At 39.5% G+C, this 24,469-nt stretch overlaps 1 protein-coding gene across 4 annotated transcripts in view; it reads right to left on the bottom strand.

Moving 5' to 3' along the window:
- SPAG16 (sperm associated antigen 16) overlaps positions 1–24,469 on the bottom strand; it is a 786,899-nt gene that overhangs the window by 255,123 nt on the left and 507,307 nt on the right. For all 4 annotated transcript variants that reach the window (XM_065562140.1, XM_065562142.1, XM_065562143.1 and 1 more), the window contains one exon: positions 14,591–14,776. In XM_065562140.1, coding sequence (XP_065418212.1) covers positions 14,591–14,776 — 186 coding nt within the window. The remainder of the gene's footprint in view (positions 1–14,590; positions 14,777–24,469) is intronic.

The raw sequence follows: 24,469 nt of genomic DNA, 5'->3' as shown, positions 1-24,469 counted from the left end.
ACAGGTCTAAGGGTTGGCCCTGGAATGGGCAATGGGTGTATATACTTCAGCACATACATCCCCTGACCTGACAGTGGTTTCTTCATCCACTCTTCTGTGTAGATCATGCACATCTTTAGAAGGACAGATCTGTGAAGAAGGGCTGCTGCCGGTCAGAATGCAATGACACAGAAATAGCAGCGCTTGAGCGTACTCATTCGGGGTCATTTAAACTTTGGGATAGAATTCAGCCCAAAGGTTTTAGAAAACTGTGTTTGAGGAGAGAAAAAGTTGTTGTACTGAATTATATTTATTCACCTTTTAAGAAGGTACAAAGACAATTCAGTATCTGACAACTTCAATAAAGCACCCTGGAGACTTTTTTATACAGAAGAAATCATTGTTTAAGGGTTGCTATGTGACTCGTGTTCATATTGCAGTGACGCTAATCAAAGATGAACGTGGGCTGCTTTAATAGGATACTCATATGGTAAAAGACGAGACTTCCACCATTCGGGGTGGAAAAATCATTTGACAACACAAGATTTTATGGAAAGCCTACTCTTTCTGAACTCTTAAAAAAAAAAAAAAAAAGGATACATCTCTGAAGACTGCCTGAAGCCAAAAGAACTAGAATCCAAATGAGAGCAATTGATATGTATAAAGGCATTCATTGCAACAATCTTTCCCTTTCCTATCAAATGACCAGCTCGTCTAATTTCAAACTAGAATACATTAACAGTTAACAGCAATTTAGGATTCAGGTGGTTGTGCCTTTCCATGTACTACTGCTTATGAATAATAAGGAACGTACCAGTTCTTGTCATCTGACTAGAGCTATAAGCTATTTGCAATTTTGATGCAACGTATGTGCTTTTGGGTAACACACCTCTTTAAGATGTACCACATACGGTGCATATAAAATTTGCACTAACTGGAACTGAGAGAATATAGAGGTGATGATAGAAATACTTCATCTTAATGAACCCTTCCTTGTCTTTAGTGACTAGTAGAAAATTATTTGACAGCTCTCAGTACTGTTTGAATCTCTGACAATAGAATTAATTCTTGTTTTCTTTGGGATGCTGTGGGACAACGTTTCTACGAAACGGCGGCGGGGAAAGAAAAGGTTGCAAGTAAGGAGTTGGACGTGGAAAGAATGTGATTGCATAAGGAATCCAGGCGTTTGGTGAAAGACTGTGCTGTCAGCTAAAATGAACTGCCTGTCCAAAGTGCTGTTTATGGCATTATGCATATTTTATATATGGCTATGGAAGCATTCTGTGGAACTATGTACAATATTTTGCAAGACCCAGAGTTAAAATTTCTAAACATTGTAAATGAGACAAAATATTTTATTTGCAACAATGTTGTTTAGATAATAAACACGGTTGTTTTAAAACTCTTCTAAAAAGTGGGCTGGGTTCTCCGCACCAGCCAAAGTGTGTTTGGTGCAAATTGGAGGAAGGGTGGGGGCAGCTCTATTTAGTATTGGCTGCCAGTGATCCAAGGCTGAAATCCTCCTGGCAGCCAGTTAAGCCTAGTTTAGGATATTTTTTGCAGTCACCTTGGGATTGATGCAGAGCCGCTGGAACATACTTACTAAATGATTGTACAAAGCCATCTTAGAAGGTATGAGATGCTAATAATAAAAAGTTTAAAAGGAAACAAAAGAATATGAACCAAAAAAATATACATAGCAGGATAAGTGAAATTACCACTGACGGCTGGTTTCTAATTTTAGTGGAAATCCTATGTACCTAGCTGAGTGTACAGTTCAGATAACAGAATAATAACCAAATTTATAGAGAAGGGAACTAAGGACTTAAGGAAAACTATTCCTATTTAGCAGCATATTATTTTTAAATTACGCAGTAACGTGATCGAAATCACGATTATATTCCTTAATTAATGCTGTACATTTCAAGCCCACTACCAGAGTCCAACGGGGTGATACACCCTGATTTTTCTCATAGTTTTTAGCACTTTGAAAAGAAGACACCCAAAAAATACTCCCGCAAATGAACAAATCACACCTCTTTCTTCACTAAAATGCAGTATATACCACTCTAATACAAGCTACACCCACACAGGTAGCTCCAGCAAGAATACATTCCATATCAGGAGAGAACAATGAACCATCTAGACTTGCCTCTGACATGGGCCAATATGAATGTTTCAATGGAAGTTGTAAAACTCCCATTATGTGCTTTATAATGTAATACTGTGACACAAAGGGGCATTTCTTCTTGATCCCAGCTAGTGATTAGTTTATGCCTTGAAGCGTGAGGATTGATAGCCCTTATGATTCTAACTGTAGCTAATATAACTTCTGATGCTTCTTATTCCTATAAGTAACTGCTGTCTGATCATTGCTAGACCAAATAACAGAAAAGTTTAGCTAAAAACTATTTCTTTACATTGTAATATCTTAATGACAGTTGGCATAATATCCAGTGATTCTTTAAAATCACTATGATTATTGCAGCAGTAATTCTAAACTCATTCCTTCCCAAACTGTTTTCCCTTCTTTCTTTCAGAAATTAGAAGAGAATCCATTCGGACATCTTTTATGTTATCCAAGGGTAAAAAAGTAGTGTTTCTAACCACGCCTTTACCACTAACTCACTGTGTGACCTTGGGCAAATCATTTAACCTTTTTATGTCCCAGTTTCCCTATCTGTGACTGGAACTCCTAGGTACTACAATAACAAATAATAAACAATATCCATCTACCTCAGAGTTCTTGTGAGGATTCATGAAGTGCCGTTTGTACGTTGCTTTGAAACAGATGTGAAATATTATGCTATTTTTATTTATTATATTGAGATATTTCTTAGTAACTAAGTTCTGTTTTTAAAAATATTTTGTACTACTCCTCCAATTAGATGTAAATAAGTATAAACTATGGAGGTATTGCTCACAGCTCTGTAGTTAAGAATGAGTTGAGTTTTGCACTTAAAGTATAGTTTCATCTTATTCGTTATGTACATCTTCTCCCAAAATTACTACACTTACTCTTTGGGCATAGAATGCTTTTTCTTTTGTATTTACAATAAATCCATTAATGCATTTACCAGTTAAAATTAAATTTTTAAATGGGTTCTTTAAGAAATTTAACACTGAGTGTCCTGTTCTTTTATCCTGAAATATTTCAGTAACAGAACAATAAAAGAACAGGAGTACTTGTGGCACCTTAGAGACTAACAAACAATAAAGGCTCTGCAAACTTCCCATGGAGTTAAACCTCTGAAAACTTGTGCATAGATTTTAAGATTTTTTAAAGATTATTTTCCAGGATTAATGATAGCTTCTCTCATTATTCTTTATAACTGAAATTTTCTTCTTCAATGGAAGTCTATCTTGTCTATGTAGATGGTGAGCCCTTTGGGACAGGGACTGTCGTCCACTCTCTGTTTGTACATGCCACAGCACAACGGAATCCCATTCTTGGTTTGTCCCTTGACACTAGTATAATAAACATGAGTATTAATAATATATTATTTAGTGAATTCCACAAAGAATTGTCCTCTTTCAGAATGGCTGGTATCTCTTAATATTCTCAATGGGACTGAGACCACACACTATCCTTAAAAAAACCCTATCCTTAAAAAATCCTTCACCAGCCCCTCACAGCGCTCCTCTCTACATCCAGACTGCACAGGGGACCACCATCTTCCCGAGGGGAGCAGCGCTCACTCCTACAGAGAACAAGAAGAGGGGATATTTTATGGCCTCATTCTCACTGAGAACAATGGGAGGTGGCAGCCATTTTAAAAGAGGGCATGTTAACCTAGGGCAGACTATAGCAACAGTCCTGTTCAGAACACTTAGAGACGGCAGCCACTTTGAAAGTTGGCAATTCTTCACGAGTTTCTCTGAAGGAGAAGATTTTATCCATTAGCCTCTGATGACAGAAAACCTTTACATTAAGAAAAATAACATAAAAAACCCAACATTAATCCTAAATATTTCATTTAAAAATTACCCACTGCATCAGTTCTATTCACCAAGGAGGATAAGTGAGTAGAACCAGTGCAATACAGAAGGAAGAGAGTAGAGCAGAACATGAAGATAAAGGAGGTAGATTGTACACTGTCTGCTTTGTGGTGCTCTGGAGATGCAAAGCAGCTGCAATCCCAGTTTAACTAGCTAATTAGGTAATCAAAACAGCCTTAACTCTGTCCCATGAAGACACTATAGAAAAATTATAAAAACAATGTACTGTATCTTTTAAAATCACAGTTTAAGCTCCTGTGGCTCTACAAAAACTGTTATGATGAGTAAATCATAATCGTACAGCTGTCACCCAGTGTCATTACAGGGGCATATTACAATGATTAAGGGGGCACTAACTGTGCAATTCCATACCTTAACATATTTTTATTTCTTTTACATTTATTCTTACATCTGAATTCCCTGAATTCATAACACTTCTTTTGAGTAGAATTACAACTGCAGATCAGCAGTTAGGAAATGCAGACAGTACATAACAGAAGCTAAGGATATCAGTGAAAAAAACCTTAACTAGAGTTAAGGTCAATAAGAAGGAATTCTGAAAATATATTAGGAACAAATAAATTCTTAGCAATGGTATGGATCTGATATTAAATAAGGATGGTAACATTGCTAGTCATAATGTAGAAAAGGCATTCAATAAATATTCTGTTCTGTATTTAGAAAGATGCATTGTATTCATATATTACAGTTATAATGAGATACTTTATATTCTATCAGTGACTAGAGAGGACTATACTTTATCTTCTATCTGTGACTAAACAGCAATTATTAAAGTTAAATGTTTTTAAATTAGCAGGCCTGGAAAACTTGCACCCAAGAGTAATAAAAGAATTGCCACTTTGAATCAATAATGTTGATTTTTAATAAATCTAAGCACACTTGAGAAGGTCCAAAGGATTGGAAAAATAGCTAGTATTATATAAAGGCAGGGGGATACTGAATTACAAAATGACAAATAATGACTAGGGAATAGTCAATAGTAAGTAACTATGGTGCTGATTCTGATACTTTTATTCCCATGGAAGACTGCAAGGGGGCACTATAGAGCTGTTCTTCTCTGAGGGCTGGTACCACTATTCTTATGGCACTGGAGTAGTGTAAAAATGCCCTGCAAGAATGAAGAATTGGCTCAATTGAATTTCAGTGTAAATTAGAGCAGAAATTGGCCCTTTTACTTTAAATATTCCTAGTCAGTGCAAATAATTTCTCAAATTAGAGGTATAACGTAGTTTTTACATTTTATATACTGTATACAGCATATGCATGGCTGCGCTAAATAACTGTCAGTCTGCGTTTACAGTAGGTACTTTAAGCTAAACTTGATTTGCATTTCAGAGATAAGGCCCTGAATCTCTGAAGAGATTTATAGTCAGATAATCACAAATTAATCTTGCCATAATGACTTTGACAGCCCTGGATTTATGGTCAGGGAAAACAATCCTGAATTGTTTGCTGAGCTATTAACATGGGCAGCTATATATTTTCAATCTTAGTTACACTAGTGAATAATAAGAGGGTTAAACAAAAGAATGATAAGCATCTCCTCTACCCCTCCTCCCTACAAGCTACTTTCTATAGTTACTACAGAGTATGGCCTGGGAAGGTTGGATATATCTAAATACATCAGTACTTCCATCTGAGCAGAAAGGTTAGGGATCTCTATTTACCTATAGATACTACACCATTACATACCTTATTGTCATTTCCTTCAATACATAGCTAGACCTCAAAGCTCTTCAAAACCACCAATAACATTTTTGCAGAACAGTTCATACTGGTAGTCAACGGTGGGTAATATCAATAGCGGTTCTTTTATAGCACTTGCATGTCTCTTGGGGGAAAAAAAGATGCTGCATTTTTTACTCAAAACAGATCTTTAAATCAAGGGCAAATAGGCACTCAAAGAGAAGAACATTGTTGACCACAAAGCTACCTTACAGTATCCTGATTGTAGAAATGCCATTTATGGCTTGATATATGGCAGACACATACAAGCTATAGAAAAGAAAAGTGCTTGTGAATAATTTCCATTGCAAAGACCAGACATTTCAGAACCAGTTTCCCATCCTAACAGTAATAATAAAAAACAAGCATGTAGTAGTTCCCAGCTTTCCTATTACTGACAATTATATATCTTCTCTGCTTGCAAAATTCTGTACATGATACTCTACCTAAGCTTTGTGTGTTTTAATGTCTTATCATAAATGCATTATATTTTTGGAACTGCTTTAGGTTTCAAATTCTGAGTTAACTCCCACCAGTGATGGAGATCCCAATACTGATCTCATTTCAAATCCTTATGGAAGTAACATTTGTGGGTTAACTTATAGAAAAGATGCAAAAGAGACTCCTGATACCAAATTAACCACACAGGAAAGAAATTGCCATATGCATTTGCAGAAATTATATAGTTATTGTGAAGGAGTTCAGGGAATTGCTTTATGAAATCTGAGTTTATTTCTAGAGAGGAACAAAGATTATCTTTCATTACTACGAAGTGTGGCCTAGCAGATCAAGCGCTGGACTGGGACTCAGGAGCTCTGAGTACTCTGCCTTGCTGTGCCACTAGCCACCCAGGTGACCTTGGGCAAGCTATTTTTCCTCACTGTGCCTCAGTTTTCCTATCAGTAAAATGGGGATAATGCTGCTTACATCTTTTGTAAAGTGCTTTGAGATCTACTGATGAAAATGCTATATAGTAGAATCATCATCAAGGAGAGATTTTCTGCATGTTGCTTATTTATCTTATGCATCTTGTAGGGATATTAAAGAAGGTACTAACAGTGATTCCCCCAAGTGACAGTGACCAGAAAAACCCCGGAGGGTAAACTGGGATCCACCCCATCACCTGGAAGGATAAGAAACACAAACTTTGGACAGTGTGGAGCCACCAGGAATGTGCCACTTTGGACAGGAATGTGCCATCTGCTGATTGAGTCAGCAACAGCAGGATGAAACAGCTCCCATAGACTAACATAGGAATTAATTCCTATAAGAGTGGACTCTAAAGACTGATGACTTTGAGTCTCTGGTTCTTCTGCCAGCCTCCAGGAGCATCAGGTGCACCTGACACAGACTCGGCTCCATCCTCATGACCAAAATACCTGGCCAGTAACTTGGCATGAGCAACTTCTAGGCTGGTAACTATAACACCTATACAGAACTTGAATAAATGATTGTGGGAATGAATCTCTCTCTCTCTCTCTCTCTCTCTCTCTATATATATATATATGTGTGTGTGTGTGTATGAGAAATAAGTAGTCAAACTACGTTGTTTACTTTTATCTTTTGCTTTATCAGTATATTTGCAATAAATGTGGCATCTTTGCCTTATCCCTCTTAATAAGATCCTGCTGGTTTTTATTCTATTGGTATAACAATCTTCTTTGGAAAGGTGACAGTTCGCAGCAGAGGTGACTGTAGCTTTAGCTGGGGCACAAATGAAAGGTTCTGGGGGGGTCATGCCCCCCCCATTTCTCATGGATGCCCAGCGGTGAGGAGGCAGCACTTGCTCTGGCAGCGGCACTCTCAGGCTAGGTCTATACTACCCGCCTGAATCGGCGGGTAGAAATCGACCTCTCGGGGATCGACAATTGATCCCCGAATCGGCGCTCTTACTCCACCAGCGGAGGTGGGAGTAAGCGCCGCCGACAGAAAGCCGCAGAAGTCGATTTTGCCGACGTCCTCACAGCGGGGTAATACGTCGAATTCATCTACGCTATTCACGTAGCTGAATTTGCGTATCTTAAATCGACTCCCCCCTGTAGTGTAGATGTACCCTCAGTGTGTCCATGCAGCGCAGGGAGGGAGGAAGCAGCAGGATGGCTGGCTGACAGCTGAACTCCTCCCCCCACGACATGGGGCTGCTTCGCCTTCCCTGCTACTGGAGTCCCACAAGTTGCCTCTGCCTCCAGCAGCAGGGAAGGTGAATCAGCCCCATGTAATGGGGAGAGGAGCTCAGCTGGCAGCCAGCCGCCCTGGTGCTTCCTCCCTCCCAGCGCTGCAGGGACACAGAGAATGCCACTGCCAGGGGGAGCGCGGTCTCCTTGCTACTGGGCCTCAACACCAGAGGCGCCCCAAGAAATGGGGGGTAGCTTGTGATCCCACATACTCCCCCCCATGCGTCGTCTCTGGTTAACAGCCTTGATATTGGTCTTACACCTGTAGTATTTTTCAAAGTGATGTTTTCCCAGAGTGTTATAATTTATCTAGGACACCCATCTAAGTATGTTAGCAGTGAAAAAAACTCATTTATAAAAATATGAGTTTATCAATACTAGAAATAACTTAGCAGTGGATTAAATTGAATAATTTACCATTGATTACTACAGTAATCATAATAATCCCTCCCCCATCGGATCTTTTTGTTGCATACACCTGTTTTCTCATCATATTCCTAGATTGTAAATTCTTTTGGATTTTCATTCCATGTGTAATGGGCTCCTGACCCCTGATTGGTGCCTTTAGGCATAACCACAATACTAATATTATAGGCAGAGCTCTTTGCAACGTCTATTGTTACGGTTGCCTAACTGTCCATTATGAGACCCCTTTTCACTTTTTTTTTTAATAACTATGCAGAATTTTAACAATTCAGGCTGAAATTTCCCATGCTGGGTGTTAGCATCAGGTTGAATTTTTCTGGCATGTTTCAGTAAAAATAGTTCAGCTGTTTCTGAGAATAAGGCCAGGGGAGGGGGAATGCATTGTTTTACAAATGTTTAAAAACGTTCACTCTTTAAATTGAGAAGTAGAGCTGGTAGAGTATCGTTTGCCTAAATTAAAAAAATAAACGTAGGAAATTACGTTTTAAAAACCTAAGTGAAAAGAATGCCAAGATTGTAAAGTCAAGCACTCCAAAAACAAAACAAAAAACAAAAAAACATCCTTGTCCTTTTGAATTATAGTTCTAAATATATGACCACCTCCCCCCCCGTCATAGTTCCCCTATGTCATTCAGTGCACAGAGTAGACAGTGCTTTGAGAATAAATCAGGGCTGTGTAGTGAATGAGGCTTTTATCTGAAGGACTTCTGACTTGTTTGTTGCAGAAGTTGAAAGGTGTTGAATGAAGCAAGGGACTGCAGGTAGAGAAAGGATGGCCTTGTGGCTAAGACAGCTGAATTCCCTCTGAGTGAATAGACTGACTATTACATATACATGCAGTACAGTACAGCTGTTATATTTCTACAAAAAAGGCACTGTAATATATTTTATTCTCTTTTTAGACATAACTTTTGCTATGGAAAATGGTTCATAATAAAGAAAAGAGGAAAATACATATCAATTTAGCAACAACAGATGCTTTTAATTACAGGGACCACTGTATTTTTAAAAAGTTAATATGGTTTAATATCTAACTTTTCTTTTTCCCTTCCTTTAGGCCCCTAGCTTACAACACCTTCTGTAAGAACTTATAAATGGCTATACTAGGTCAGATCAATGGTCCATCCAATCTTGTACCCTGTCTTCCAACAGTAGCCGGTGCCTGATGCTTTGGAGGCAATGAACACAACAAGGTAATTATCGAATGATCCATCCCATTATCCCATCCCAGATTTTGGCAGACAGAGTCTTAGGGGGATGCATCCCTGACCACCTTGGCTAATAGCCCTTGATGGACCCATTGTCCATGAACATATCTAATGAATTTTGAACCCAGTTATACTTTTGGCCTTCACAACATCACCTAGCAATGAGTTCCAGAGGTTGTGTGTTTTGTGAAGAAGTACTTCCTTTGTTTTAAACCTGCTGCCTATTCATTTCATTGAGTGACTCCTGATTCTTATGTTACGTGAAGGCGTGAAAATAACACTTCCTTATTTCACTTTCAACACACCATTCATGATTTTATAGATGTTTATTGTAGACCCCCTCAGTTGTATCTCCTCCAAGATGAACAGTGCTGTCTTTTTAATCACTCTTCATATAGAAGCTATTCCATACCCCTAATCAGTTTTGTTGCCTTTCTCTATACTCCTTCAAATTCTAATATGTCTGTTTTGAAATGGGATGACCAGAACTGCGTGCAGTATGCAAGGAGTGGGAGTATCATGGATTTATAAAGTACCATTATGTAGAGAATGACCCTTCACCTGTGAGCAGTCAATGTGGAATTAGGGTCAACTCCATCTGATTGTCTTGCAGGATTGGAGCCGTAGGTTGGATCTCCTATATTATATCTCATCATGCCTTGCTGTCATCGGATCCCCTTTTCCTCAGTGGTGGCTGGCCTACTTTTCACATTCTGTAAAAGGGTACATGTGGAGCTTACTATGCTCTGGATTCAGCCTGTCCAATAGTAAAACAAAATCTTTACATCAGTCTGCTGACGAGAAGCAGCTGAAGAAGCAGCAGTTCAGTTGTGGGGACGTGAAAATGGCTGACTGCTGGGAGTAACACAAGCTGTACTTTCTTTTAGGAAGGTTGAATTGGGAGCTGTAAACAGCATGCAATATAGATTTTTTAAAATAAAGGGAAAATGGGAAGTGGCCACACTGTCAGATTAGTGGAGTTGGAGGCTCTGGTAATGGGAAGCAGCAGTCAGGAACAGACAGCAGACTTCTCTTTGATGTCTGCTGAACTCAGCACCACCTGGCTCAGTACTTGGGCAATTTTCACTAGGGGAGCACATCAGAAAAGGTTTTATTTTGAGCCATTTGTTGGCTCACAACTGAAATTTTTCTAATACAGCCAAACCCACTTACAGGGTAAAATCTGACAGGTGTCACAGGGTTCACACCAAGCTATCAGCACCATGGGATTCCCTCCATTTGTTGGTTTCAGCTCTGACTATACCAGCATAGAGTGGAGACAGGAGAGGGGCTACCGGATCCGTGTTTACTCTATGGCAGTACTCATTTGGAACCTGTGTTCAGATAAATCTGTTCTATTTCAAATACGAAGCATTGAAATGTATGAAAATGTAAGAGGAAAGAACCCGAGCAACCATACAGCTGTGTCTCTGTTGCTACAGGCAGGGCTGGTATCTTTCTGCCGTTAGGATGAAATTTTTCAGGGCAGGTGTCTGCTTCAGGCTCTATTTTGGGAGGGAAATTTCTGCCAGAACTGTTCAATGGGATTATCCTGTGGAGATGGCACCATGTCAATAGCTTGATGGCTTCCTGGCAAAGGGATGATTGTTTATGTAATGCATTGCAGATGCATGGTCTGTCAATATCCACACTGTGGAGTTCCACAGAACAGATAGGAATGCCATGCAAGCCAGTGTTACGGGCTCCCTATGCTGTTCCTGATGGCATGTGATGAGCGTCACTGTCAGGGAGGGGGCAGAGAATGCACCCCTCCCTTTCATACCATCTGGAGTCTCGCCCCAGCTCATCTCCCTCAGCAGTAGGACTGTGACCCTCTTTTTCATGTGGTACTTAAATGGGGAGTACATCAGCCAGAGTTGTAGGGGCAATAGGTGAAGCTTGGCAAATGGCATCACCTTTACTTTCCCCTGATTGTAGCTAGGGGTTTGGTTTATCCCCAACAGCAGCCTCCAGACAAGGGGACTCTCCAGCTGCCAGTAAGTCAGTTTTCCCCCTTTGGTACAAAGGGCCCATTAAGTTTGCATAGGGAATAGCTTCTTTGCACCTACAGCCACAGTTGAAGCAATGTAAGTTTTAAAAAGCACTTCATGTGATCTGTAAGTTCTTTTTGGAAGGGAGGGTGTTTTCATTACGTCTGTGCGCTCTGCCTAGCATAGTAGGGGTCCAAGTGCTGACTGGGGCCGATGAGTGCTTCCGCAATAGAAATACATTCATAATGAAATGATTATTAATATGTTGTCTTTTGTGACATAATAGATGAACAGTGCTGTCTTTTTTAACACTTTTCATATAGAAACTATTCCGTACCCCTAATCATTTCTCTATACTCTTTCAAATTCTAATATGTCTCTTTTGAAATGGGATGATCAGAACTGCGTGCAGTATTCAAGGAGTGGGAGTATCACGGATAAAATATGCACAGAGAATCCTGACTCATGTGGCATGGACCAGTGTGCAAAATTTTAAGGTCAACATTTTCAAACACAATCTAATTTTCAGTGCCTTCCCGTTTTTTTATAGCCAGCTTGAGGCATTTTATGAGACAAGCAAAATATTCTCTTTTTATGTCTTTAGTAGGGAATAGTAAATACTTGTCTATTTGTGGGGATCAGGATTTCCAAAGGTCTTCTATACCCAATTTGTACATACTGTATATACAGAAAATCTTTTCTACAGTACATCGTGCAAAGAGATCTAACTTCAGTAGAGTAGCTGGGCATGTTCTATTATTGCCTTTTGGACTCAATATGATCAAATTAAAGTAAATAAGTAAGAATGCAGGCTACTGTGACAACACAGAAAAATCAACCAATGAAGTTTCCACGTAAGCATTCTAATTTAATAACCATTGAGTCTCCTAAGTCTGACTTCGTATATTGTGCCACATTCTTGTACCACCTCCGACTCGAGATAAGCATTTTGACCATTATGTCTTTCACATTGTCCCTGTGCTGCTTACTTGTGGTTGTAGGAGCAGCTGAGCCTCCCCCACTGCTGAATCCAAAATGTACATCAGACTGTACAGAGAAGGTAGAAAGGCCAGCTGCAAATTTGTGAGAGTGGGAGGCTAGGGTTGGTGGTGAAGCTTTGCGTTAATTTCTCTGACAACAAAAGCTTCCTTGGTGGAGATATTTTAAGATGACTAAACCGTAACCACCCCTAAGCAAATTTAAAACCATTCAGACATACAATTAGAGCTATTCTTAGCACTATTCATTAGAGGTCACGAATATGTTTTAAATTATGCTGAAAGATAATCCAGTTACAAGAAGTTAAGAAGAGAGGCAACTACACAAGCGATCAATACATGAAGACATGAGAAGTTTCAACCTAATGCCAACCATTACTTCTTTTCAGAAAGACGACTGTTATAGTTAGGCTGGTAGAACTGCCTCTTATTAAGGTTGCCCGACACTTCCCATTATAAAAAACCTGTTTTCGGTTGCCTATAACTTCGCTAAACTTTCATTGTTTGGGCTTAAATTTCACAAGCTGGATGCGTGCTGCACATTTATTTATTTATTTATTTATTTATTTATTTCAGTTATAATGATTCATCGATTCCCAAGGACAAGGCTAGTGAAAAATACAGTGTTTTGTTCATGATAAAAAAAGCTGGCAAACTTTCTTTGAAGTGATCTAGTGCCCCCATGCTTCGGAGCAGAGACTTGTAATTTTGCAGGAGAGGTGCCTCTGTGCTGGGGATGTGCTTTTTGCCCTCCCTGTGAAAATCTGCCCAAATTTGGACAAACTTTAAGGCTTTGAAAAATTGCAGTTCACAGATGCTCTAAAAGAGTTGCTAGACTTTTGCAGGCAAGGTACAAAACTCTGAAGACTTCATCAGCACTGAGCATGCTCCAGCCCAAGACTGAATAGGATTTTCCCTGCAATTGCACCTCTGGACTGCTGTCGGCCAGGCCTGGTTTAGGAACGGAAAACGAAAGCAGAAGACTGTCTCTCCTGTGCTCTCAATGACACCCGGCTGGGGCCAGAAAGCATGGAAGAGAAAACGGCCTGGTTCAAATGCAGAAGGGACACAAGCCGGAACTGTGGGTTGAGGGAGATTAGATTGGGACAAGGAGTCATATATGCAAATTAAGAAATATATAATGTCATCTCATTAAAGTGGAACAATTATTAGCTGAGCTGTAGGTAGAAACACACAAGTATTTCTAGAAGTGTCTTCTATAAAGTGGGCTCTAATTTGACCAAAGAAGGAAATTAAGGATATAGGCACAGTTGCCAATTTTCACACGGTAAATAAGCACCCCGACTTTAACAATAAACCAAAAACCAAGCTAATCCTATTTCAAAACAAGCCAATCCCTAAGAACCCCAACACTCTGTGTGACTAGATCTCCCCGGTGTGCAGTCTGGGACTGTAGTGGGCCTGCTGTGCACCCCGACTCTCTCTCTCCCCTTACCCCTGCTTGCCCCCCCGTTGCCCCTGCTTGCCAGGAGCCGATCAAAAAAATAAGAAGCAACAAGCTACAAGCCAAAAACTAGCCAACAAGCAACTCACAAGCCGATTAAGCCAAAAGCAAGTCAAAATTCTGCGTTTTTTCCTTCGGTATGGCATGTCTAGATATAGGGCATGTGTCCTTTAGTCAGTCAGGAATCACACTTACAATACAACTAAAATAAGTGAAATATTGTTTTACTGGTCTAGTCTTAATTTTAAAAGTGTTGTGTAGTCATGCGCCAAAACAAAGCCTAGAAAACACATATTTAAGTTTCTGGCTCACAAAGCATTGATCACCAAGGAAATTCAGATGCAGAATAAAACAATCTTGTTCTGAAATACTCTAAATTACCTGCTTCCCACCGCTCAGCTTACTAAAGCCCTGATCTAGCAAAGCACATATATTCTTAATTTAATGTTGACATCACCGGGACTACTCATTCTGAAAGCCAACCACGTGCTTTACTGGAAAGGGGCCTAAATCTATAGCTCTACAAGTGACCTAAAACATACCACATTTTGCTGTTAATTATAGTTATCAATCAGTTACATAATGATTTTCAATAAGTACACACCTGTTAATGTCCCATATTTTGCTGGTGTTGTCCATGGAAGCAGAAGCCACAAAATCTCCACAGGAGTGCAATGAGCAGTCCCAGACTGCACGGCTGTGTCCTTCTAAAGTCAGAATACATTCACCCTTTGTGAAGTCCCATATCCGTACTGTTGTATCTCCACTTGAAGTGACCAGTTTGGTGCCACTGTTACCAGGAAAAAAGAAGAGAGAGGGGTCATTAGGAAAGATGGAGGGGAAGATTACTTTGAGGCCTTCTGCAAACCATCTTTTTTTCTCTATAGAAGTACAGGATGGGCACCTAGAGTTACATTTTGAATAAAGTATAGAAAAAATGTGCTAAAAAATCTCAAAGTCCTGTCTTTACACTGCTTTCTGATACAGATGCAGATGAAAATGGCATTTTAGTGTGTATTAATGAAGTCATATTGAGAGAAAAGAAAAAAATACTTAAAATAGCTTTATTTCAAGGGAAAGTAAACATGGATTTCAAAAATAACTCACTTTTTCTAATTTTTAAGGTGATCAGCAATAAAGTAACTTAAGCTCAAATAATTGCTTTCATAAAAGGGTAAAAGAGGTTAAGGGAAAAATCTTTTTTTTTGAAAATCCATTCTAGTTTTTAACCAAAAAATTATTATTTAAACATTATAATTCTGTCTCGTCTCTCTCAGTAAGATCTCATTACATTAGTTAACATACAGCAGCTTCATTATATATTATATAAATGTGTGAAAATAGAACTCCACTCAGATTTTTTGTCAGATCTTGAGCTGATGTAAATAGGCATAGGTCTACTGAAGATAACAGAGCTTCCCCAATTTACACCAGCCAAGGATCTGGCCTTCTATTTTATTTATAAATGCATCAAAGAAAAGAATGCTGTGAGATCACATACAAAATCTAATACACCTCTACCCCGATATAACACGACCCGATATAACATGAATTTGGATATAACATGGTAAAGCAGCGCTTGGGGGGTGGGTGGGAGGGGCAGGGCTGCGCACTCCGGAGGATCAAAGCAAGTTTGATATAACGCGGTTTCACCTATAACGTGGTAAGATTTTTTTGGCTCCCGAGGACAACGTTATATCAGGGTAGAGGTGTACTACAAATGACTTCAAGTCATATGTCTGAACTACTACACCTGATATCTCCCCCACTGAGGCTGGGTCTACACTACCCGCCTGAATCGGCGGGTAGAAATCGACCTCTCGGGGATCGATTTATCGCGTCCCAACGGGACGCGACAATCGATCCCCGAATCGACGCTCTTACTCCACCAGCGGAGGTAGGAGTAAGTGCCATCGACGGGACGCCGTGGAGGTCGATTTTGCCGCCGTCCTCACAGCGGGGTAAGTCGGCTGTGATACGTCGAATTCAGCTACGCTATTCACGTAGCTGAATTTGCGTATCTTAAATCGACTCCCCCCTGTAGTGTAGATGTAGCCTGAGAAAATAGCTGTGGAAACACAGAGACAGAGTTTAAGGCCAGAAGGGACCATCAGATTATCTGAGCCAGGGGTAGGCAACCTATGGCATGCGTGCCAAAGGCGGCACACGAGCTGATTTGCAGTGGCACTCACACTGCTGAGGTCCTGGCCACTGGTCCGGGGGGCTCTGCATTTTAATTTAATTTTAAATGAAGCTTCTTAAACATTTTAAAAACCTTATTTACTTTACATACAACAATAGTTTAGTTACATATTATAGACTTATAGAAAGAGACCTTCTAAAAACGTTAATGTATTACTGGCACGCGGAACCTTAAATCAGAGTGAATAAATGAAGACTCGGCACACCACTTCTGAAAGGTTTTCAACCCCTGATAAGCTGACCTCCTGTGTATCACTTAGCACCCTCCAGTCACCCCTCCCTGCCACACTAACCCCAACAACTGGAATTAGACCAAAGTCTTAGGGCTCTCAGGAAACTAAACTACTGTGTGGGTGGATCTTGCCTTAAAATCCAGCAAACACTGGGTTTGTTAGACTGGTGGAGAATGTATTGTCCAGAGGTGATGACTCTCTGTTGAGAACATCCTTCCATCAGCCCCTCTGACATGAAAATGTGAGGACTGTGAACAGCTGCAGTACTGACCTCAAGGATCACAGCAGGACATCACTCCTAAGAGTATATTCAGATTGATGACAAACTGAGATATTCAGTCTTCTGTGCCTTGTAACAGAATGGCCTTTCTTACATCTATTACTTCCTCCCCCTCTTTCTTTTCCGATAGATGTCTGACAGATTGTTGCGTAAACATGCGTACTGAGACAGCTTGAAAAATGTGTCTCATTTATTGGATAGATCTTAAAGGCTCACTTGGCATTATGAAATATTGTCAAAGGGCATGGCTGCACTGCAAAACAAACAAAAAACAAACCCAAACACAGCGAGTTTCAGAGCCCAGGTCAATTGACTCAGGTTCATGCTACGGGGCTAAAAATAACAGTGTAGATGTTTGGGCTCAGGCTGGTGGTAGGGTTCCGGGACTTGGCCCCTCACTAGATTTCAGAGCCTGGGTTCCAGCCTGAGCCCGAATGTTTATACTGTTATTTTTACCTCCATAGCGTGAGCTCTGCAAGCCCAAATCAGTTGACCTGGGCTCTCAGACTCATTACCGCAGGTCTCTTTTTGCTGTGCAGATGTACCCTAAGTATAGTTTTAGGCCATTTTTAACACGTGGTTTTGACCTGCTATTTCTATCAAAAATCATTGTAAAACCAATTACACCTCACGTCAAGGAGAAACTTTTCAAAGTTACATCTCCCTGCAGTTTTAAAACCATTGGGCCCAATTCTGCTACCCATTCTCAAATATTTCCAAGCATAAAAGCATCTAGTATGAGTAAGGTTTGCAGGATGAGACCCTAATTTGGCCAAATTGCTACGAGCAAATGTGTTATTATTAATGAATCATTTGCCCTTTTAATAATTCGAGCCAACTCTAAGTTCAAAGCAACAGAGGGTCCTGTGTCACCTTTGAGACTAACAGAAGTATTGGGAGCATAAGCTTTCGTGGGTAAGAACCTCACTTCTTCAGATGCAAAGTGAGGTTCTTACCCACGAAAGCTTATGCTCCCAATACTTCTGTTAGTCTCAAAGGTGCCACAGGACCCTCTGTTGCTTTTTACAGATTCAGACTAACACGGCTACCCCTCTGATTCTCTAAGTTCAAGGGACATATAAAAGTAACATAGTGATGAGCTATTCCTTTTATTCATTTATACAGACCACATTTTGGATGATGGGAGGGAAATTTACTAAAATTCTTGGGCTAAGAACATTCAAATTTTTTTATTCAAAAATAATTTTGAAAACTGGAAACAGCCATAAAATGGATGTGATGGAAAATATGACTGATTCAAAATGACTGCCACATTTATGGTCATTGTGATTCATAATGAGGCTTTATTTACTTACAAACTTTTAAATACACAGTCCCAAAAAAGCTCCATGAAACACAAGTTCATTGGCCCAAATTCTGTCTCTCTTGGGGATGTAAGTTAGACATCTGATGTAAGCTGCCCAGAAAACATGTATACATAGGAAAGTAGTCTCAATGAATCCCCATTGGCATTCTGTGGTAGTGCAAATGGAGTCTGGTTTTTCTTCTGTAATGAGTGGGAGGGCAGAGTGTGCATCAGTCAAAAATACTGCACGTGAAAGGAAGAGTCCCATGAAGGATAGCTTCTGGTAGTGGTAAGTAAGTGCAAGGAAGGTGTAAAATAAAGGTACCCAATACCACACCTCCTGCAACATTAAGGGTCAGATCCTCACCTGGTGTAAATCAAGTGTAGCTTCATTAACGTCAATGGGGTTACACCAACTGAGGATCCATATGGGGATATGGCTCCCCATATCCATGCAATCCCCATGGCAGCATACACAAAAGCCCACAGTTGACACACATGCAGTGTTGTTGGGAATGTCTGTTGTCGGGCCCAACAGCATTTCATTACTGAAAATACATTTTGAAGTCATGACACTGGCAAACTTGGACAGAACTTAAATAAGTGATCATGAAAATACACATGCCAAATTTAAAAAAACCTATAGTTAGGCTCCTAAATCAAAATGTCCTGATTACAAACATATTATACATGCGGTTAACATTTGTCAGGCTTAACATATTTCCAAATTTGTCTTATCAAACTGCAGCATTCATTATATTTACAGATACTAAGATAACATTTTGTTCTCTAGAGCTAGTGACAAGTTTTTAAAAGTGTGACCACTCTACATCTGTTTGATATAATATTTATCTTTATACTTGCCTAATTTTATTATCTTAATAAGTTGACATTATATTATACCTATAGCAAATGTTTATCTGTCTATAATATATACACAGGCATACAGATCTATGATGTATTATTTATATTTTTACTGGAATATATAGTAACTATTCAATGCAAAAATATATTAGAAATGCCACATTAATGCTAAGCTAACGCTGCCCCAATTATCAGCAGTAATTCCCATTAGGGACTCTACAAGTGTAAGATTTATTCACAAGAGAAAAAGAGTTTTGGTTAATTAGATGGAGGGCTTTCTCTCCCTCTACCCCTTTCATGGGGTAAACAATATTTACAGTTCATGGATTACTAGCAGAACCTCACTAAGCCTGACGAAGAAATGCACGTGGACATAAAAAGGTAATTTAGGTTATACATGAAGATAGATGCTTAATATAGGATTCGTTCTTATGGGCCTGACCCAAACCACTCTGAAGTCAATGGAAAGTCTCCCATTGAAGCCAGTGAACTTTGTGTAAAACCCTATATGCACAGGGATTTACTGATCCTCAGATTTGGGAATGAGAAGGAATCTTCACCTGGGCATTTGGTCAGTGAACTTGGAGTTTTTCATATCCGCCTGAAGCACTGACTCAGGGGAAGGTAGGTGTGTTCCACCTGGCTAATTTCCCACAACTGCACAATAGGCAGGCAGATGTTGGTGGCCTTATTGTCTAATTCTATGTTTCCAGGTGTTAATAAATTATCATCCATGCATAGACATAAGGGACCACAATATAGTTACAGGACACAATCCTAATTTTTGCTTTCAGCTCAAACACATGGAAATGTGTGTGCACAATTCTGCATGCCAACTATTACAAATTAGGCCATATTTTTTTCTCGATCTTTGAAACAGAATGACTCTCAGCTATAACAGTCCTACACTGATCTAAGAGGGTTTTCTTTTTTCCTCTTCAGGATTTTTAGAAGGACCAAAGTTTTATTAGGAATAAAATACACTTTATCAAGAGTAGTGCTTCACATTTTATCTCCAGTACAGATTCCATTAAAGCTGTAATTCCCTGCATTGTTTCAAAGACTACATTTACTTCCTAAAACTACATTTTTAAAAAATTATTAGAGCACAGAGAGTTTTGGAACTATCAGTTTCAGCTTCCACTGATAGAAATAGAGCATTAAATCTTGCTAAATCTTCATGAACCTTTCCCCCGCATTCTGCTCTAAATTAAAAGATACAAGATACAAATGCTTTCAGATTTGTGATCAAAGACCAGAACTCCCACTCCACATAGAAGGGACGCAGCTATTGCCTCTTGGAATGATCTAAATAGAGCCCCCAAGACCCTATGAATTGATTGCCATATCATTATCAGCTGCATGTACTTACCTTTGACTGCTGGTCTCCACACTTGATTCGCAAAAAGAACAGGAGTACTTGTGGCATCTTAGAGACTAACAAATTTATTACAGCATAAGCTTTCGTGGACTACAGCCCACTTCTTCGGATGTATCCGAAGAAGTGGGCTGTATGTAGTCCACGAAAGCTTATGCTCTAATAAATTTGTTAGTCTCTAAGGTGCCACAAGTACTCCTGTTCTTTTTGCGGATACAGACTAACACGGCTGCTACTCTGACACTTGATTCCTTTCCCCTACCATTCTATTCTTCCCACCAATTCCCAAGTCTGGTTCAACCCTAACATCTACTTCTCCCATTCCTGCATTCCAAAAAGTTCTATAGATGCATACCACGGACAAAACAGACTCCCTAATTACAAATCCATTATCCCTTCAGCTCCAGCATATTTCCTAGAAAACAGCACTACTAATACTCACTGACTGATTCTTACACACCTACGATTAGGGCCATAGGCATTTTGTGATTCTGCAGCCAGGAATTTACCCTTGATATTATGGGTGTGTGTGTGTAATTTCTAGCATTTATTGTTGCAAAAAATTTATTTGGTTCACATTTTCAAAGCTAACTGATGCAGTGTTACCTTCCTGAGTCTGCAGTCAGCCCACACCAATGGTTCAGAAAAAGAACTGCCTATTCATCTCCAGGAGGTGTTAACTCTCAACTGTAAACAAGGCAACATAAATGCCAGCATTTCACTGCTGATCATTTCTGAGCAGAAACAACAATTTAACAGGATTATCCCAAGATCTCAAACTGTGTATCATGACCCCCCGCAACTATTAAAAGTCCCAATCCAGCTGTCAAAACCTTCAGCTGCCAACCTGCATCTTGTATGATGCAGTTAAACATTGTCCATATAAAAATCTGAGGCTCAGTGAAAACTCAATATGGGATAACATTAAATGAATGAAATTTAAAATCAAAGTTTTAAAAAATCATATGGGCCACTGTATTGATTGTATAATTGGTTTTCATATTCAGTTTAGTAAAGAATATCCATTTCTAATTCTAAATAGAGATGCTACAGAATTTTTAATCAGCTGTAAGAATGATGTTATAAAATCTAGGGATGTTACTTTAGCTTTAACTCCAGTTTGCCCAGAAGTACACATTCACTGATAATTTTGTCAATCGTGAATTTCATCGGCCACTATAGTAGCAATTCATCTAGTTTTGTTAGCTCCTTGTGAAGTTTCTCACAGTATTCTGTAACCTAGACTAATCAGAATAATGTTCTTATCTCCAAATTTCAAACAAAGAACTCTAGTACATTAAAGAGGCATGATTTATTACAGATAAGAAATATTCTTCCTTTAACCAAACCAAATTATAAGTAAATCCAGGAATTAGTAATTTACCATCTTTATATCAAGAAGGCAAGTTCTAATATATTACCTCAAAAAAATGTAACATTAAATAAATGTAGGTAAAATGGAAAAATCAAAATAATAAAAAGTATAGGCTTTAATCTGTTTCATATTTCTAACATAACATAACAGGCCAGACCCCCAGGTGGTGTAAATTGGGGTAGCTCTGTTGACTTAAACCTGCTGAGGAACCATTTAAACATTATACTTTTCCATTAGTGCTACAGCGGCAAGGTCCCAGACCAAGACAGATTAGGACGCTGCAGCGACAACATTTTATTTAACATTAACAGTCTTCTTTTTTTATGCATTTCTCTCACCACTACCTTTAGCTGTTTAAAATAGATATAAGAATTATACAATCTAGTCAATTCTCTTTTTATATATAAATATTTATTTTTCTCATTTAGTCCTGGGGACGGGAGGCGGGGGGGATTAGTGATGTGCCTTATTGGTGGATAGTGCAGCTGCAGTGCGGAAAATTTCAATATGTTTTTACATTTTTAACATTAACGCAGTTTAAATATACCTTTTTAGCTTATTCCAGCGCCATCCCTGTGCCAGCTGATAGGCCCACAGCCAGCCAGGTGGTCTGCCACCACCAGTGCCCTGTCCCTACTTATGCAGGGCTGACATCTTCACAAGTGGGGAATACACACAGTTTCTCTCAGCTGCCTTTAGGCCTCTGCTTATGAATCCACCTCTTGATGCTGGTGATTCTGCCAGTTGTTGGCTTGCCTCTTAAACTTTCTTTTTAGCTAAAGTTTTTGAGAAAGTTTGGGAGAAGTGAATTATGTCATCTGAGTTACACAGGTTTCCCTGATCCCTTTCAGCCTCCATGCATAGCAGTCTCCTTGCTGGATGGAAAAGGGTCAGTATGAATAGATCTCTGAGCTGCCTTTCATACTATTGGCCACGAGGTCTTGTTCATGAAGCAAGGGCTGAGGGGAGGGATCCCTCACAGTGACACTGGGCAATTGAGTTTCTGTCCCAAACGTTCTTGTGTAGGGTTTTGCAAGCTTCATTCCTATCACCACTCCTTATTCCACATAACATTGAAGGCCCCTTTGTGGGAGAATAGGACTATTGTGCTTGCATGGCCATTAGCTCAGTCTCATTTTCATCATACCAAGATGGTAGTGTTCCTAAGATGTTGAAAGGTGAATAAAAGCAACTTGGTTGACGCTCTCACTCCTGAGGAGATGCTAGTAAAATGCAGGAAGTAGCTAAATCCTAGAGCACAGATTGTCCCCATATTAATGAAGGGGTGTGCCCATCCTAAGATATACAGGTTCAGATTTTATGACATACATAAACTTAATGACATCTATGCTACTTGCATGTGCCATGGGTATGCATAGTGCTCTGCAGACATAAGACAAGGTTCCTATCCTGAGAACCTTACGGTCTAATATATAATAGATGAGCAGATATTCATAGGTCAGGGTGATAATTATGGGGTCTGCAAACAAGGACAGACAGGGCCAGGGGAAGAGCTTGGGTGACTCTTCCTTAAAGTTTTGTTTCATAACTCTAAGAGGGACAATGGCAACAGGTGGAGGGGGCAACACCTGACTAGAGTTGAACAGTAGCATGCCAGCTGGAGGCATGGAGTTTTCAGGAAGAGAGTGAGGTAAATTTCAGTTAAGCTCATTTTGTAAAATAAAGACAACCACCAATATAAACCATTTTGAAATACAGTCTAAGAAATTTTAAACTATCTATTTTTATTATCATACTTGAGAAATAATAGCACAAATAAAAAAGCAATAAAATCAATCCTAAAGTGCAAAAATAACATTTCTGTTAATTATTATTACTTTACAAGTATGTAATTATTCTAAATCTGGATTTACAGAATAGCTGTACTACTCCCTGTGACAGAGCAGGCTACCACTGAGTAGGAGAAAAACATTTAATAGCTTTATCCCTTAGGTTAATACCAAAAAACCTATTTTAGTTGCATTAAAATCCTTCACTGAAACTGTATGGAAAGCCCCAGGGGAAAGGTAGGGAAGAAAAACAAACAACAGCAGGGTGCATACTGCACAGTTGATTTCTTCCTTCTTTCAGACCTCATTACAAAAGCCAGAGACCAGGACACAACGCAGGAGAGTGGGTATTTGCTGATGGACTCTGTTTTAGCTCATGTGATGGGGCTTGTGGGTGCTGCTGTTTATCCCTCATACTGCGCCATCTGGTGCTGAGAATGTGGCACTGCAGCTTCCCTCTGAGGATGGCCAATCCTTAGTTTAGCTGTTTCTTGGTTCTTATTTTGATTTGTTGTGCTTATTTGAATATGTTGTTGTTGGTGGGTCCTTATTACCTCCTACTTAGAGGAAAAAGGTGGAATAATGTTTTAAATTAAAGGAAAAACATTCCACAGCATGGAATGGTGGAGGAGGCTGATTGGTTGCAATACAAAAGGGGTGGAGTCAAGGGCCTATTTAACTTGTCTGCAGCTCCTAAGAACTCAGTCTAGATTAGACTCATAGCCTCTAAATTCAGAAAGATCTAGTCTGACCTCCTGAACATTGCAGGCCACAGAACATCACCCACCCACTCTTGTAATAGAACTCTAACCTCTGGCGAGTAACTGAAACCCACAAATCATCATTTAAAGACTACAAGTTATAAAGAATCCACCATTTACACTATCTTAAACTGCAAGTGCCCCATGCTGAAGAGGAAGGCAAAACCCCTACAGGGTCTCTGCCAATCTGACTTGGGGGAAAATTCCTTCCTGACCCCAAATATGACAATCAGGGTATGTCTACACTACGAGAGTAGTTCGATTTTACTTAAATCGAATTTTTGGAATCGATAT

The sequence above is a fragment of the Chrysemys picta genome, chromosome 11 (genome assembly GCF_011386835.1).
Source record: "Chrysemys picta bellii isolate R12L10 chromosome 11, ASM1138683v2, whole genome shotgun sequence".
Classification (NCBI taxonomy): domain Eukaryota; kingdom Metazoa; phylum Chordata; order Testudines; family Emydidae; genus Chrysemys; species Chrysemys picta.
The sequence above is the reverse complement of the archived record's forward strand: the minus strand, read 5'-3'. Positions and strand labels throughout refer to the sequence as shown.